This window comes from Mixophyes fleayi, chromosome 3 (assembly GCF_038048845.1).
Source record: "Mixophyes fleayi isolate aMixFle1 chromosome 3, aMixFle1.hap1, whole genome shotgun sequence".
Taxonomy (NCBI): domain Eukaryota; kingdom Metazoa; phylum Chordata; class Amphibia; order Anura; family Limnodynastidae; genus Mixophyes; species Mixophyes fleayi.
Window position 1 is genome coordinate 35,522,683 of NC_134404.1, and position 14,762 is coordinate 35,537,444.

Genomic DNA, 14,762 nt, shown 5'->3' on the forward strand with positions numbered 1-14,762 from the left:
ACTCTCTGCAGTTTGATCCACCCATAAATGTAGCCAAAATCTGGTTATTTGCCAAATAGGCTAAACAATGAAATTGCCTGGGTCATATAGTACATTTTAGTAGTAAACCTATTCTTCAAATAGACTAATGATTACTGAAAATAAACAGGAAACATCAGCCTGAGGATTTTATTTTAAACAATACAAATAATTTGTAACGGTGAGCACCCTGATGTGTGACGATTGCTTAGTACTTGTCGGTACTGCCTGTGGATTTACAGATATTTCTGTATTTCAGCGAAGGAGACTATCTGCACATTGATCTGTAGAGGGCACTGTTGACTCGCAGTAAAGCCATTTATGTAGAGCGGTATAAATACAGGCTTATGTTGGTGACACGTATAACAGGAGGCTTATTCAGATATGTGTAACGTTCCCATTGGGAAACGGGGTTAAATCTCCTGGCAGCAGCTGCTGCGGTTAGATGCGATCAGCAGGCAGAGGGGACATATGACAGCTCAGCCTTTTCTCTACGGTGCGCGGATTAGCTGCTTGAATAACACATGGCTAATTATAAAGCCCTTCTCTGAATAAAGAGCTCCTTGTAAAGCTGCCCTGTAATAGATTACACTTGTAGTTCAGAAGAACCATCCGCCTCCAACGTGTATATAAAGCAGAATGGAACATTATCCTACAGAGGATGGTGTTCTGCCTCACAAGACGGAGGTGTCCAGCATGTCGTCTGTCCTGGTCCTAAGCGGGGGACAAGCCTAGATTGGAGGGCAGATTATCTGTCCTGCCCTCATTGGCTGGTTGTTGCTGACCTGCAGTACTGTGCTGAAGAATTGTTGGTACATTTAGGGGACAGTCTGTGGCTTCAGATGTCTATAATCCAGTGAGGCAGTTGCTATATCCCACTTTACTCTATGACCGCGCTGTTAGGATAATACTGAACAGTGCATTTTACTAACAAAAAAAACCAAAACGTGTGTAGTTCAGTAAGTGGTGGTATATGGCAATTAATATCCCCTCTTCTACCTGAGCCAGAGATGGCTCGGGACTGCGGAGTTGAACGTTAATAATGGCGAGACGGATCAGGTTGGATTGGCCATGTGCCTTCTCCATTAGTTGCTGTCATCTCACTTGGTTAGTAATGATGGCAGTTTTCATTACTTCCAGTGGAGCATATCAGCTGTCAGATACCATCAATGTATACTATGGCAGGCCCTAATGTTCTACTGAGAGCAGAAAGCTAATAGTCACACTGCCTTGTAGGTTACATTAATAATAAGTGAGGTGTACAGTGCTGCCGTACGCAGACTTCTGTGTACATGTGCTGTACATTGACCCTCCACAGACACAGCAATCACCTAGCCGGGTAATAAGCCTTCTGGCTGCTAATCCCTGCTATTGAGATCTATAGATAGATGAGAGGGAAGTTGATTAGTGTATTGTAGCTTTGCAAAACATTTCCAACATTCGCTTCCTTTTTCTTACATGCACATACAACTGATATCTGAAGTGGCCGCATGTGTATTGTGCTGTAGTTATTATAGCTGTATACTTTTTTACATGTCTGCATATTGATAGCTGCCCGGGACATGGTTGTGTTTCATTGAGGGTGTGTACAGCCCATGTACTGGCGGGAGCATGCTCACTGTGCTCCTGCGGAACAGCCTGTATCATCATCATCCTGCCAGCTTTCCGTACATTGGCTCTGACTCATCACATGACATCTGTGTCACAGGAACTGCAGTAACAGCCAATCTATGACATAGAGAAGGATGATGGGGGCTGGTGTTATCGCTGATAATGGAATTTGTGCTTGCATAAAATCCTATTTGTATTGTGCAGCGTTAGACTGTTTGGTTCATGTTGGTTTGTTTTAAATACATGACAGATAAATATTTTAACCAGTACACTAATGTCTATACAGTGCCGCCACATGTCTGTATGTATGTTCCCTTATTTATTGTAGATAACGGATTTGCTTAGAATAAACTATAATTCCGTTACAGCTGCAAGGACTTGTACTGGCAGGAGATGTGATCTATTGGTACAGTCCCCATAATCCTTTTAGTAGATTCAAGCTATTGTGCTATTTATTGAATACATTTGTAGTAATCACCGGGGAAGAAGCAGGTTTTGTTCTGTAACTTCCAGGTGATGCTGTAGGCAGAGCATTGCTCTGTATCATTGTATTCCTGTACCTGACATGATGCCAGTGAAGGCAGCTGCAAGTCTACGGGGCCTGACTAATTCAGAATAGCCCCCGCTAATTCCATTAAATGCTAATTACATTTTCATTAAATTAGTCAACTAATAAAGTGAGAGAGACCGTTCCGTCTTGGCATTCACCTAGAAGTGTCTGGAAAAGTGTTTAAAAGAAAATCTAAGCAGCTTCTTATTCCAGATATAGTGACAAAACTGTTTAACTTGGAGCCCTTTCTCCGGATTCAGTTTCTGCTTCATACACCTCCAGCAATCCAGTGACCTTTTTATGTGTGCAGCCCTGCGTTGTCCCAGGCACGGCTATGTCATTAGATGTGGTGCTCAGTGAGCCGGGGACTAAGCCTGTTTACCGTGTGTTGTGTAGCGCTCCGTCTTCCTAAGCGGAACAAAAGTTGCAGAGTTATTGTTTTCCTCTTCACTTTACGGATCAATGATGCATTTCTGAGCTCTCGTCTCCGCCAGCTTTTTAGAATATCAAAATTGAGGTTTTCAGATCTGTCATTTTTTTTTTATTTTTTTTTTAAACGCTTGTTTACTGTTTTAAGCAAAACATTTCCATATCAAAGGTTACAGAGTGGACTTTTTATTTTTATTTTGTTGTGAAACACAAATATTAAATGAAGCCTTGTTTCTGTTTAGGCTCTGTAGCCGCTAGTCACTTTATTGTAGCCTCAAATCACCCGTATTGATTAACTTGGGTGTAGTTGTTGTATTTTAAAAATAGCAATAGACTACATGCAAAAATGACAGTTGTCTGGTCACAGATGTGAAACTATTGCTCATGTATGGATCAGTAGACATGTTAGTACGGACACATGAACTGGACTGTACAGCGAGGTGACTAATATCTGCTGGCTCTTTTGAAATATTGTCATTTTGTGAGCACAGATTCGTCTCTTGAATACAAAGGCACATAGCTGACCGTGCACCAGTAGATAAGAGACTACTCTGAAGTCTATGCAGGAGAGGACTTCCCTAAATCTAGTATAATATAGTCTAAATACAGAGTACTAAATGTAAACCATTAGCGAACAGCTGTTACGTTTTTTACTTTAAAGAACGCTAAATCCAAATATGTGAATGTTTATATATAAAGCCTTAAGGTAAAATATATATTCTTTTTTAAAAAAAAATAAGATGCATTCAAAAAGCTCAAATGATAAAGCACGACATGTCATTCATGTTGACCTGTAATATCTCTCCCTGTATATGAATTCACCAATCCGCAGTCTGGAATCTGTTACCAAGGTTACTGGGATTAGAATTCCACAGTTCTTGCTTCTAAAGTGCCCCAGTGTGATGCAAGATAGAGAAGCACCATTCTCCTTACTAATGACCCATTCTTATAGTTCATGTATTTAATGAAATGGTAGTGTAACTATAACAATGTTTACGGATTCCATCATATTTAATGCTGAAGATACTGTTACAAGATGTTTTGTGACCCTTGGCTCTTCTCTGTAGGGGATGTCTGTTTTATGGCCCCCCCGGGACAGGCAAAACGTTGGTGGCAAGGGCCCTCGCCAATGAGTGCAGTCAGGGCAATAGAAAGGTTTCTTTCTTTATGCGGAAAGGTGCCGACTGCCTCAGTAAGTGGGTCGGGGAGTCCGAGCGTCAGCTGCGACTGCTGTTCGATCAAGTAAGTTATCCCTCAAACTTTTGATTTTTGAGCTTGCACAATCTTTTGTATCTTGTGTACTTCGTTATGCGTTTATCACCCACATTGGAAGTTAAACATTGTCCAGATAGGTGGTAAGCCGGCTTAAGTATGCCCCTCTAAAACGACTGCTCGGCTAGAGAGGCTAGGAGGACCAATCGGATGTCATGATCACCATGAGCACAGCTTCTAATTGGGTGACAGCCCTAGAATATACACCAGTGGAATCTTCTGCTACATCCCGCTATGAGGAAGGGGCACACTTGTTCAGTGTGTTCATAGGTCTCACGCAGCTTACAGTGTAAAGCTTTCAGTTTAGCTGTGTGTTTTATAAAGTAAGTTGACGTTCTTTTTGACTTCCTACGGAAGTCATTGTGTTATTTATTATTTTAAACAATTTACTCAGGGCACATTGGATATTGGCAGCTCCCTTGTAGTAGTTGGGTTTTATATTAGATGAATGCCGAGTGTATTCATGTGTAGACCCTATGCTAAACTTTGTCCATAAAAGTAATATATCGGTGGCTTTCATGTAAATTGTGGGCAATTATTTTACAATGTAGAGACAGATGTGAACTCTGTAAAGTGCTGTAATATGTTGGTGCAATGTAAATAAAGGTTACTCCGTGCACATCGGTCCTGTATGTATGGGAAAACATACATACAAGACCGATGTGCCCCTCCTGCACTTGCACCTCGAGGGGAGGTAATAAAAGTTCGCCATTATGATGTAAAATAATGTGTTTTATGGCATATACTAACTTTAATTTATAGAGCATAACACATATTGGGTTGCTTTAGACGGGAAGCATTGGACTTTAAGGTGCATTAGACTAGGGCCTAAGCAGTGCAGAGTGTTTCAGGAGACCAGTGTGCTGCATTTTTAGCAGTGTCCATGTAATTTCTGTTTGTGTGCACAGCACTGTGTGTAACTGGCAGCATAAGGACGCGAGGAGGGGAATGGTGGCAGCAGGAAGTCACAGATTATTAGTTATATAGTGGAAGGAGCAGGGTTCCCCAGCAGCACAGAGTATATCAGGAGATGAGTGATGTGTTAGTGAGAACGGGCAGCGATATGATGAGAGGAGGGGAAGAGAGATGAGCAGGACATGTGTGAATGTGACTCCTGAATAAACAGGCATGATGTACACATCAGTATTAAACAGAGGAGCTCATATCTGAGCTGCTTTATTGTCTTCCAAGGGGACTGTACACAGCGAAGCATTGCAAGGACTACGGGATTAAGGGGGCGCTATGGACACCGAATGCACTTTTTTGTCATGGAGGATAATAAACAATGGTCTTGGAAAAAGCAGACCTTAGCGAAACGCGCGTCGGCGTCCTCGCTGTCTGTCTACTCGATATCTCTCATTCTGGCAGCTGTTATAATACCCCGATATACCCAGAGTCAGTTCGGTGGTATTCTTTAGGTAGTTAGCAATTCACTCCCCGTATTACTTAGTATTAAATTACTTTTAAGGCTAATAGGTTATACCTCTTAATCACTAATCTCGGTACTGATTAGCAATACTACAGCCTAATTTAATACAAGGGAATATGTTAGCTTGGTGTGGTTACCAGCAATAGGAATATCTGATATAACAATTACCACAGTGCTACTATAATTCCTTACTAGCATAAGTCCTAATTAAAAGAGATTACATATACAGATAGCGAGTATTTTAATCATTTTCACCTATATTTCGCTTATTTTTAACCAATACTTAATAAAAGTTATATCTTACATTTATAATCCAATACGATCATCAGAAAGTGTCAGTGCACCTACAATATAACTTCTTTCTCTTTCTTCTTCTAAAATATAAGGATAATAAACCACTCAGATGTGTGTCCCCTGATTAATTTGAGCTGTGCATCCTGCCTGTATGTTCCTGTGGTACTGCAGACGTCTGAGCGGAGGAGTCCTTGTTTGATGAAAGGCCAATATTACATCAGAGCAGAAAGCTAATTATACTGTAACCCATGGTGACCAATCAATTTGTTTTCTTTTGCTCCGTACTGATAAGTTAATATTTGATTGTCAGTTATAGCGCTACCTCTTGCCCAACCCATGGGTCTTTTCCTACTGTCTGTATCTGACACTTGCCATGTCTGTGCCAGTTGTGACTTGTTCATTTGTTTCTCTGTTGGGTATTTGTTATATAAAACCACCCTGTGTTTGTGTTCCAGGCGTACATGATGAGACCATCTATCATATTTTTTGATGAAATAGATGGGCTCGCTCCAGTCCGATCCAGCAGGCAGGATCAGATCCATAGGTAAGCATTTTTGGGAGAGTTTTTTTTTTTTTTGTTTTGTTTTTTCTTGTTCCACCTAGTTTGGTATTCAATGGACATGGTAACACGGCACACGTCCATTTATCACTTTCACCTATTTGGCGGTCTCTAGCTTGATAGCTGCGTTCTTCTTTGTACATACATGCTGACTAAGGTACCCGTAGATGCTGTGATGCTGATGCCCATTCAAGCCGTGCCAGACATAATTGGCCACAAATGTGTGTACCGGCTCAAAAAGACTAGTGGTCCCGATTTAGGGTCTGTGCAGATGTTTGTTGGGATGGTTGGTGGACAACCATGCTAATGGTTCTGCACGAATGGCCTGGTCAGCCACCACTTAAAGATTTGGCCCATCGAATGGCCACGATCTGACCTACATCCAGGAGCGCAGTATAATGGCTGAATGGTCGGATCACCCTATGGACACCTATTGGTTTAAAAGTTTCTTTATAGAAATGTACCTCGCTCTGGGGTTTGTTTTTTTTGTCTTGAATATTGACGACCACCTTCATCATTTACGTTCATTCGTCCGTTCAAAAGTAAAAGACCACATATTATGGAGGTGTTTTTTTGTTTCTTTATCTTTTCTAAATCAAAAATAATCTATAGTAAATGTCTTGCCATACGTTCTATTCCTCCCATGCAAAAAGCAAAGTGGTGCCATTTTAGTAATGTATGAACCATCCCTATGTACCGATTACCAATTGAAACACTGTTGTACATGAACGGTACAGAATTGTTAAACATTCCAAATTCTGTAAAATCGCATTGAATTAGCCACCATTTAAAGTCATGAATGATCTGCATACAGAAATTACATATGGAGAGTAGATGATGTGTTTTACTGGGTAGCAAAACTATTTTTGAACCTTTATTTTTTTTCTTTTGCCTATTTTGAGACCTCTCGTGGCACAAAAATATATTTTTGAGTCAAAATAGAATCACTTGCAGCCAATAGTACAACTGTGGTGTTTGCAGCAGTACAGAGTATTGCAGGAAAGTAGTGATGTGGGAAGCAGTAACGTGTTAGTGGGGACAGGGCTGCTTGTGAAAGGAGCAATGATGTCATCCGAGAAGGGGAACGGAGGCCCGCAGGATGTAATTCTCTTGTTATACTGATGGTAGAAGCCTGGTGTATAATCTTTATTTTGTTGTGTCTGCTGGATATACATATGACCTGCTCCCTCTCTCTCTCTCCCCCTTGCAGTTCTATAGTGTCCACCCTGCTTGCACTCATGGACGGGTTGGACAATCGAGGGGAAATAGTCGTTATTGGTGCTACAAACAGACTTGATTCAATAGATCCAGCACTCAGGAGACCTGGTCGATTTGACAGGGAATTTCTTTTCAGTTTACCTGATCAGAAGGTGAGTGTGTGATATCCAGGATATGGGAGCAGGTTATTTTATCAGGGCTTCCTCGCCACGCTCCCTCCTCTCCCTCTTTCCCCTCTCTTTCTGTCCCCCCACCTCTCCCTCTTTCCCCTCTCTCTTTTTGTCCCCCGCCTCTCTCTCTTTACCCTCTCTCTTTCTGTCCCCCGCCTCTCTTTCCCCTCTCTTTCTGTCCCCCCGCCTCTCCCTCTTTCCCCTCTCTTTCTGTCCCCCGCCTCTCTCTTTCCCCTCTCTCTTTCTGTCCCCCGCCTCTCTCTCTTTCCCCTCTCTCTTTCTGTCCCCCGCCTCTCTCTCTTTCCCCTCTCTCTTTCTGTCCCCCCGCCTCTCCCTCTTTCCCCTCTCTCTTTCTGTCCCCCCGCCTCTCCCTCTTTCCCCTCTCTCTTTCTGTCCCCCCGCCTCTCCCTCTTTCCCCTCTCTCTTTCTGTCCCCCCGCCTCTCCCTCTTTCCCCTCTCTCTTTCTGTCCCCCCGCCTCTCCCTCTTTCCCCTCTCTCTTTCTGTCCCCCCGCCTCTCCCTCTTTCCCCTCTCTCTTTCTGTCCCCCCGCCTCTCCCTCTTTCCCCTCTCTCTTTCTGTCCCCCCGCCTCTCCCTCTTTCCCCTCTCTCTTTCTGTCCCCCCGCCTCTCCCTCTTTCCCCTCTCTCTTTCTGTCCCCCCGCCTCTCCCTCTTTCCCCTCTCTCTTTCTGTCCCCCCGCCTCTCCCTCTTTCCCCTCTCTCTTTCTGTCCCCCCGCCTCTCCCTCTTTCCCCTCTCTCTTTCTGTCCCCCCGCCTCTCCCTCTTTCCCCTCTCTCTTTCTGTCCCCCCGCCTCTCCCTCTTTCCCCTCTCTCTTTCTGTCCCCCCGCCTCTCCCTCTTTCCCCTCTCTCTTTCTGTCCCCCCGCCTCTCCCCCTTTCCCCTCTCTCTTTCTGTCCCCCCGCCTCTCCCCCTTTCCCCTCTCTCTCTCTCCCCCAACCTGCAACTAATTAATTGTTTTATTTCTTTACTAGGCAAGAAAGCACATTTTACAAATACATACCAGGGATTGGAACCCCAGATTGTCCGAAGTTTTTCTGGAGGAATTAGCAGAGAAATGCGTTGGTGAGTTGTGTAATGCAGTTTACATTGTACATAAGTTTTCTTTTCAATGTAGAGGACGTGGTATTGTACAAAGAACAATAATCTGTTCACACTGCAACTTGCATGGCTCATTATGATTACACTATTCATTTTATGAATTCCCTCACTAATTTCTGTCTTAGGCAAAATAAACTTATTATACTTACAAAACCATGCAGAAGAAATTATTTTAACGTGGGCCACTCTCGTTGTGTATAGATGTACAGAGTCTCCATGTTGGGACTTGTGTATTATTGGTATAGTTATTTCCATCTATTTAGATCGTATAAAATCTAATTATCAAAATGTTAATCCCGAGTGATGTGCTGCAGGACTGACCACCTACATAAGACCATAGAATACACTGCATCACTACGAGCACCCCTCTGTACTGTGTGTGCTTTCTTTAGAAGGATCACTGATCCCTATTGCAATTGCCAGTTTTGCTACGTTCCCCATGTGTTGAATGCAGCTCGGACTGTGTATATTTGTTGTTATCCCACTAGCTACCACCCAACAGAGTTTATATTTTAGTGTTCCTACTCATAGTACTATAGTAGTAAAGTACTTTTTGCTGGACAAATTCCTCATGGGCACTGAATTTGTGAACTTATGTTCGAGCCAAACTTCAAAGCAGCCTCTTTATGCCCAGTCTATAATCTCCACCTGGTTTCAATTCCACATAAGGATTTTGCTTGGCTGAATGATTTTAGTGTCTTCTTTCAGATTTCATTATTCAGAGATTTAGAAACTGATACAAGCAACTGCAGATGTATTCAGTATATCTTTTATTGTGCTCTCACCATAGACTATATTATGCCTGTATATAGTGTGACAGTAAACTTTCATTAAGACGTTGAACTAGCCGCTGGCTCACCCAAAGCTAATTGTTATGGTGTAAGGTGGTGGCACAGTGCAGAGGTTTAAGGGTCTGTTTTGCTTCCATCACTAGAAAGAGCCATCCAATGTTTCACGGATATATTTTTATTTCGTTAGTAAGAGATTGTGTTCCAAAGTTGTTATCCAAATGCTAGATTTGTTTTCCAAATGTTTTGAGCAGCTAAAGGAAAATACGCTAATTCTTTTCCTTAATGTCTTTGAGGGGGTGTGATTTCTTTTGTGTGTGGTCTTTAGAGATACATTAACAAAACCAGCATAAAGTTGGTGTAGGGAGTGTCGTCTTTAAAACCTGTTTTGTTTAATTGCTCTGAATACAGTGGGAAGCATATGACCCCTCTGTGGTAGTATAGGGGATTTTGTATTCCACTCCTTTGTCTGTTCTTTGTCGTTTTTTTTCGTTTTGGACTCCAGGCCCTACCTATGTCTCTAAGTGGTGTCATGCTTATCTTTTGCTACGGGTCTGCACCCCTAAGTCAGGGGTGGATCCAGAGGGGGACAGTCAAACCCCCCCCCCCCCCCACCACCTTGTAAGGGACAATCAGAGTGGCCGGGTAGGTTCCTCTTCCTGCTTCTCATCCGCCATCTGCAGGCATGTACTGTGTGTCATGGACTAGTTATGTCTGTTGTCATACCCAGTAGCACACCGATTGGTGGATGGCGCTGGCCATTCACCAGAGTAGTGGGAGATCTCTGCACTCTGGTGAATGGCTGGAACTATCCACCAGTCAAAGTGCAGGATGTGGTCACATGGCCTGTATAGCACGCCAAGGGACTGCAGGAGGGTCCCCCCTTCACCTTAAAAGAGAAGTCTATATTCGCACTGCCACTTATTGTGAGAATTATCACACACCGGTAAGACTAACAGAGGGGCTCTGGGAGGAGGTAGGGGATTAAGAGACTAAAAAGGCTGATTTACTTAACACTTCACGGATGATATAGATAATAGGTCTTCTAATAGGCATATTTGTACCTTCATTTCTACACTTTTAAGGATGTACAAAGTGCATAACATATTAAACTATTCTACTTTATTGTAAGGAAATATGTATAGCTTTCATTCTACATATAACTTTTTTGTATGCAGCACCACCTTTTGCAGTGGTCACAAAAGCATTAATCCCTATGGCAGGCTCTCCTCACTCGTCAGTGCACATTTATATAAAATACACTGAAAAACCAGCAAGTCTCCAAATTAGAGCAAGGAGAAGGCTTTTCTGTAGGGATCAACATATTCATTTTTGTGGGATGATATGCGGTGTATGAATGGCTCTTCCAAAATGATTGTCTGGTTTTGCATAATGTATAGCAATAATGACAATAATCACATTGCACTAACCTGTCTTTCTGTTTGGTGAACCAGGCTACTGTGGAGCTGACATTAAAGCACTTTGCACGGAGGCTGCCTTGATTGCCCTTCGTCGGCGTTACCCCCAGATCTATGCCAGCAGTCAGAAGCTGCAGCTGGACATTGCTTCAGTTGTTCTCGGTGCCCATGATTTCTACCATGCAATGAAAAACATTGTGCCTGCTTCTCACCGCGCTGTGATGTCTCCTGGGCACGCCCTGTCGCCCGTCATAAGGCCGCTGCTGCAGAGGATCTTCTTGGACATACTCAGTGTCCTACACAAAGTGTTTCCTCATGCAGAGTTCAGTAAGGACCACAGAAAGGACGGTAAATATCAGCTCTCCTGCTCTGTTTGTTTTGATCTTCTGCTTCTGGAATGAAAGACAAATTTTATGTAGAAACTCCCGGCATCCTGAAGACTGGTCCCCGGCCTGGACACAGGCTGCATACAGCATGGTCTTTAGGTGGTGGTTCAGATTGGTGTAGAACACTGACAATAGTTGTGTGTGATATATATTATACAGTCCAGTGGTAGAATGTTGTGATGAATGGGACTTTAAGAAAGTTGAACTCTGCTGATGGGTGTTTCAGCCGTCTCCAGCTGGGATTGCCATGGAAAAATGTGCATAGCAGCCCAGATGACGTCCTTGACACCCCTGCTCCCTGTCTTGGGACACCCCAGCATTCTTCTGACCGCCAGCATTAGGCTAGCCACCGTAATGCAGGATGCTGGGACACTGTTATGCTGCAATCCCAGCCCGTGCCAGGGTACTACTGTGTGGTGAGCCCTGGTGTGTGAGCAGTGTGACTGAGGCAGCTGTACAGCACACATGGAGGAACAGGAGTTAATCTTTTTTTTAAAGCCTCCTTTACCCACGCGTTTTATTAAACAAATAAAATAATTGTGTGAGGATACTCTTTAGCCTGTCAGTATGTCTTTGGGTCATGGGATGAAACCACAGAGATAATATAGACTCCTCGTGGATAGTACCCTGCATCAGAATCATACTGAGCCAGGTACGGCTGCCCATGGGACCTGGCTGCCCATGGGACCTGGCTGCCCATGGGACCTGGCTGCCTTTCAGCTTCATCGGGATATCAAAGGCTTCACACTCAAGACTGCACATTATGATGTAGCTGTTTATTGGCATTATACTCCTATAACAGAATAGCACAGTGTCCTGGCCATGACCAGTAAGAGCCCTTAAATGAATGTTGTTGTCCCAGAAATTGTACAGCGGCTTAGTGAATTAAGCCATTTTAGGCTTAATTCACCTCTTGCTGTTTATCCCCATTTATATCCCTGAGCCTCTAGAGAGAATGAACCCACAGAGCGGTGTACTGGTATATTAACCAATTTTATAACCGAGCCCATCCCCCATTTTTCTGAAGCTCAGTGACTGAATGATGTTGTGCTCAGAAACATCATCGACCCACCAATGCAAATACATCTTCCATCCGTCTGGATTGGGGGACAAGCAAATATGACTTTGTCTCCTTTGAACCCCATCAAGGCTGAAGATAAATGAGATTTGTTCTTGACACTGGACAAAGGATGGGACAGAGGATAAGTCCCTTTTGCCCTTAGCACTGAAAGTGTTGAAAATAACATAATACAGGTAGGCATAAGTCCAGGATCACCTGAAGACCCTGGAATCTCCTGGTCTAGGCCAGCTTGATATCTAGACCTCTTTCTAGAAGGACTCATATTATTTGGAAACTCAAACTCTCACTTGCTTGTTGAAGCCAGCTGATCGCTTCCTGAGACTGTCTCTTCTCTTTCTATGCGCAAGTACAACCTGGGCAGATCTACAATATCTAGGTGACCTGTGTTTATTACTTTATGAATTACACTCATATTTAACTGAAGCCATCTTCTGAAGGTAGGTTAATTGGCTGCTAGCAAAGTCACCCTAGTTTGTGTGTGTGTTAGGGAATTTAGACTGTAAACCCAATGGGCCAGGGACTGATGTAAGTGAGTTCTCTGTACAACGCTTTGGAATTGGTGGTGCTATATAAATAAATGATGATGAAATTATCTATAGATGAAACCATTCCCATAAATGTTTTGTGATTCACCCAACTATCACAGAATACAGAATGTTTGCCCATTTGTTCCATATATACTTAACTTTTTTTGGTTCAATTTTTTTCACTCCTCCTTTCTTGATTTGTCTTCCCAACACAAATGGCATGTTAGGCTGTGAAGGAAGAGACCAATTCAGCAGACATTCAGGTTCTTCTTTTATTAGCCATGTTTTACGTTTGGGGTCGGGTAACAGTATATTTTCCAGGACCATTTTAAGCAATGCTCTGTATAGTCATTTCTGGTATCTCTTTGCCAATACAGCTTACCTACCACCTCCAATGCAACAGAAGGACTTCCACCCTCCCTCTTCCTACAGTATTCCTGCTGCTGGGTCTCTTCCCTTTACTGCTGTCTGCTCTCCTGGTTGATTCCCTGCTGCGGGGTTGTTCCTCTGATGTTGTTTGCTCTCCTGGCTGTCTCCCTGCTGCTGGGTTTCTCTCTGCTTGGCTTACCTACTGCTTGCTCTCTGCATCTTACAATTTAGGGTTTTTGACACCTCACTGTAAGGACATAGGAGAACCTGGAGCAACCTCATCATTTTAGAAATTAGAAGTGTTACATTATAAAGAGACATTGGAAAGTTTGTTTACCTTGGGGAGGGGTTGGACGGTGCTTTTAGAGATGACCTAATATATGAATATATCGGAGGCCAGTGCAAAGATCGGTCTAATTAACTTTTTGTACCACAAACTGAACAAAGGACAAGGTGTGATCAGTCGAGAATGGAACAGACTTGTTTCCTCATAGGAATAGTTCTTACTGTAAGGCTGGTCAGGTTGGTGATGGGAAATTTACTAATCTAATTTAAAAATGGGATGGTACATTAATTGGGGTTATTGGTCCAGATTGACATTTTTGGGGGCAAGGAACTCTATGGATCACACCAGGGTGGGGAGTGTTCCCTTGTCTGGTTCTACAAAATTGGCATTTATGAATCTACTCCTCCTCCTCTTCATGTCCATAACTAGCTTTTCATCCCTGATTGGTTGAAGAAGGTTGGTAAGGCCTTTATACAAGTAGTCAGCAATTGACCACAGCGATAGCAAATCTCTCCTCAACCTCACAGGAGTCTTCTGAGACAAACCGACATGATTCTATTTCCTCAAAAATTAAACCTGTGAACTTAACTCCTGCGACAGTTAATAATTGAAATTGACCTCTGCTCTTTGGCTAAGTGTAGACCTAACTCCTCGCCTCTGATACTTTCTTTACTCTCGTGTTTATCATGTCTGTCATGATTATAACCCGGGTAACACAATTCTGATAATAGAATGTCTGTTTCTCAAAATGTCCTTTTCTTGTCACTTATCCTGCTGCTGGAAAGCCCACCATGGGGTCAACAGATCAACAACATGACATGAGATGGAGAATATTATGTGCAGGTTTAGTGGAATTAATGTATTATCCAAGAAGTTACACTATATTGTTGGGAGCCATTATTACAACTGTTGAACAAGAGGAGGATAAATCGGTTATAAAATTGGTTAATATACCAGTACACCGCTCTGTGAGATCATTCAGAGGTTGTGGGTTTTGGATAGGAAGAAAAATATATTAAAAAAAAAGCATTGAAATATGTTTCATTAGTCCATTTTCGGGGATCAGACTGCTACTGAGAGTGTGATAAAATCTTCTAACTTTCCCTGAGGAAAAAGTACCTATGTGAGTGCATGTCATCTGTTCTAGTTTTCTGTTTTAAGAAACTGTTTTGCATTTATCTGTATGTTAGCTTGTTATATCTAAATTTTATTCCATAAGCATTGGGACTTTTTATTAGCTT

The 14,762-nt window shown here is 42.7% G+C and overlaps 1 protein-coding gene across 4 annotated transcripts in view; it reads left to right on the plus strand.

The window, feature by feature from the left end:
* Positions 1 to 14,762, plus strand: part of ATAD2B (ATPase family AAA domain containing 2B) — a 78,261-nt gene that overhangs the window by 29,219 nt on the left and 34,280 nt on the right. For all 4 annotated transcript variants that reach the window (XM_075201367.1, XM_075201369.1, XM_075201370.1 and 1 more), the window contains exons 12-16: positions 3,676 to 3,850; positions 6,059 to 6,147; positions 7,373 to 7,532; positions 8,540 to 8,630; positions 10,909 to 11,220. In XM_075201367.1, coding sequence (XP_075057468.1) covers positions 3,676 to 3,850; positions 6,059 to 6,147; positions 7,373 to 7,532; positions 8,540 to 8,630; positions 10,909 to 11,220 — 827 coding nt within the window. The remainder of the gene's footprint in view (positions 1 to 3,675; positions 3,851 to 6,058; positions 6,148 to 7,372; positions 7,533 to 8,539; positions 8,631 to 10,908; positions 11,221 to 14,762) is intronic.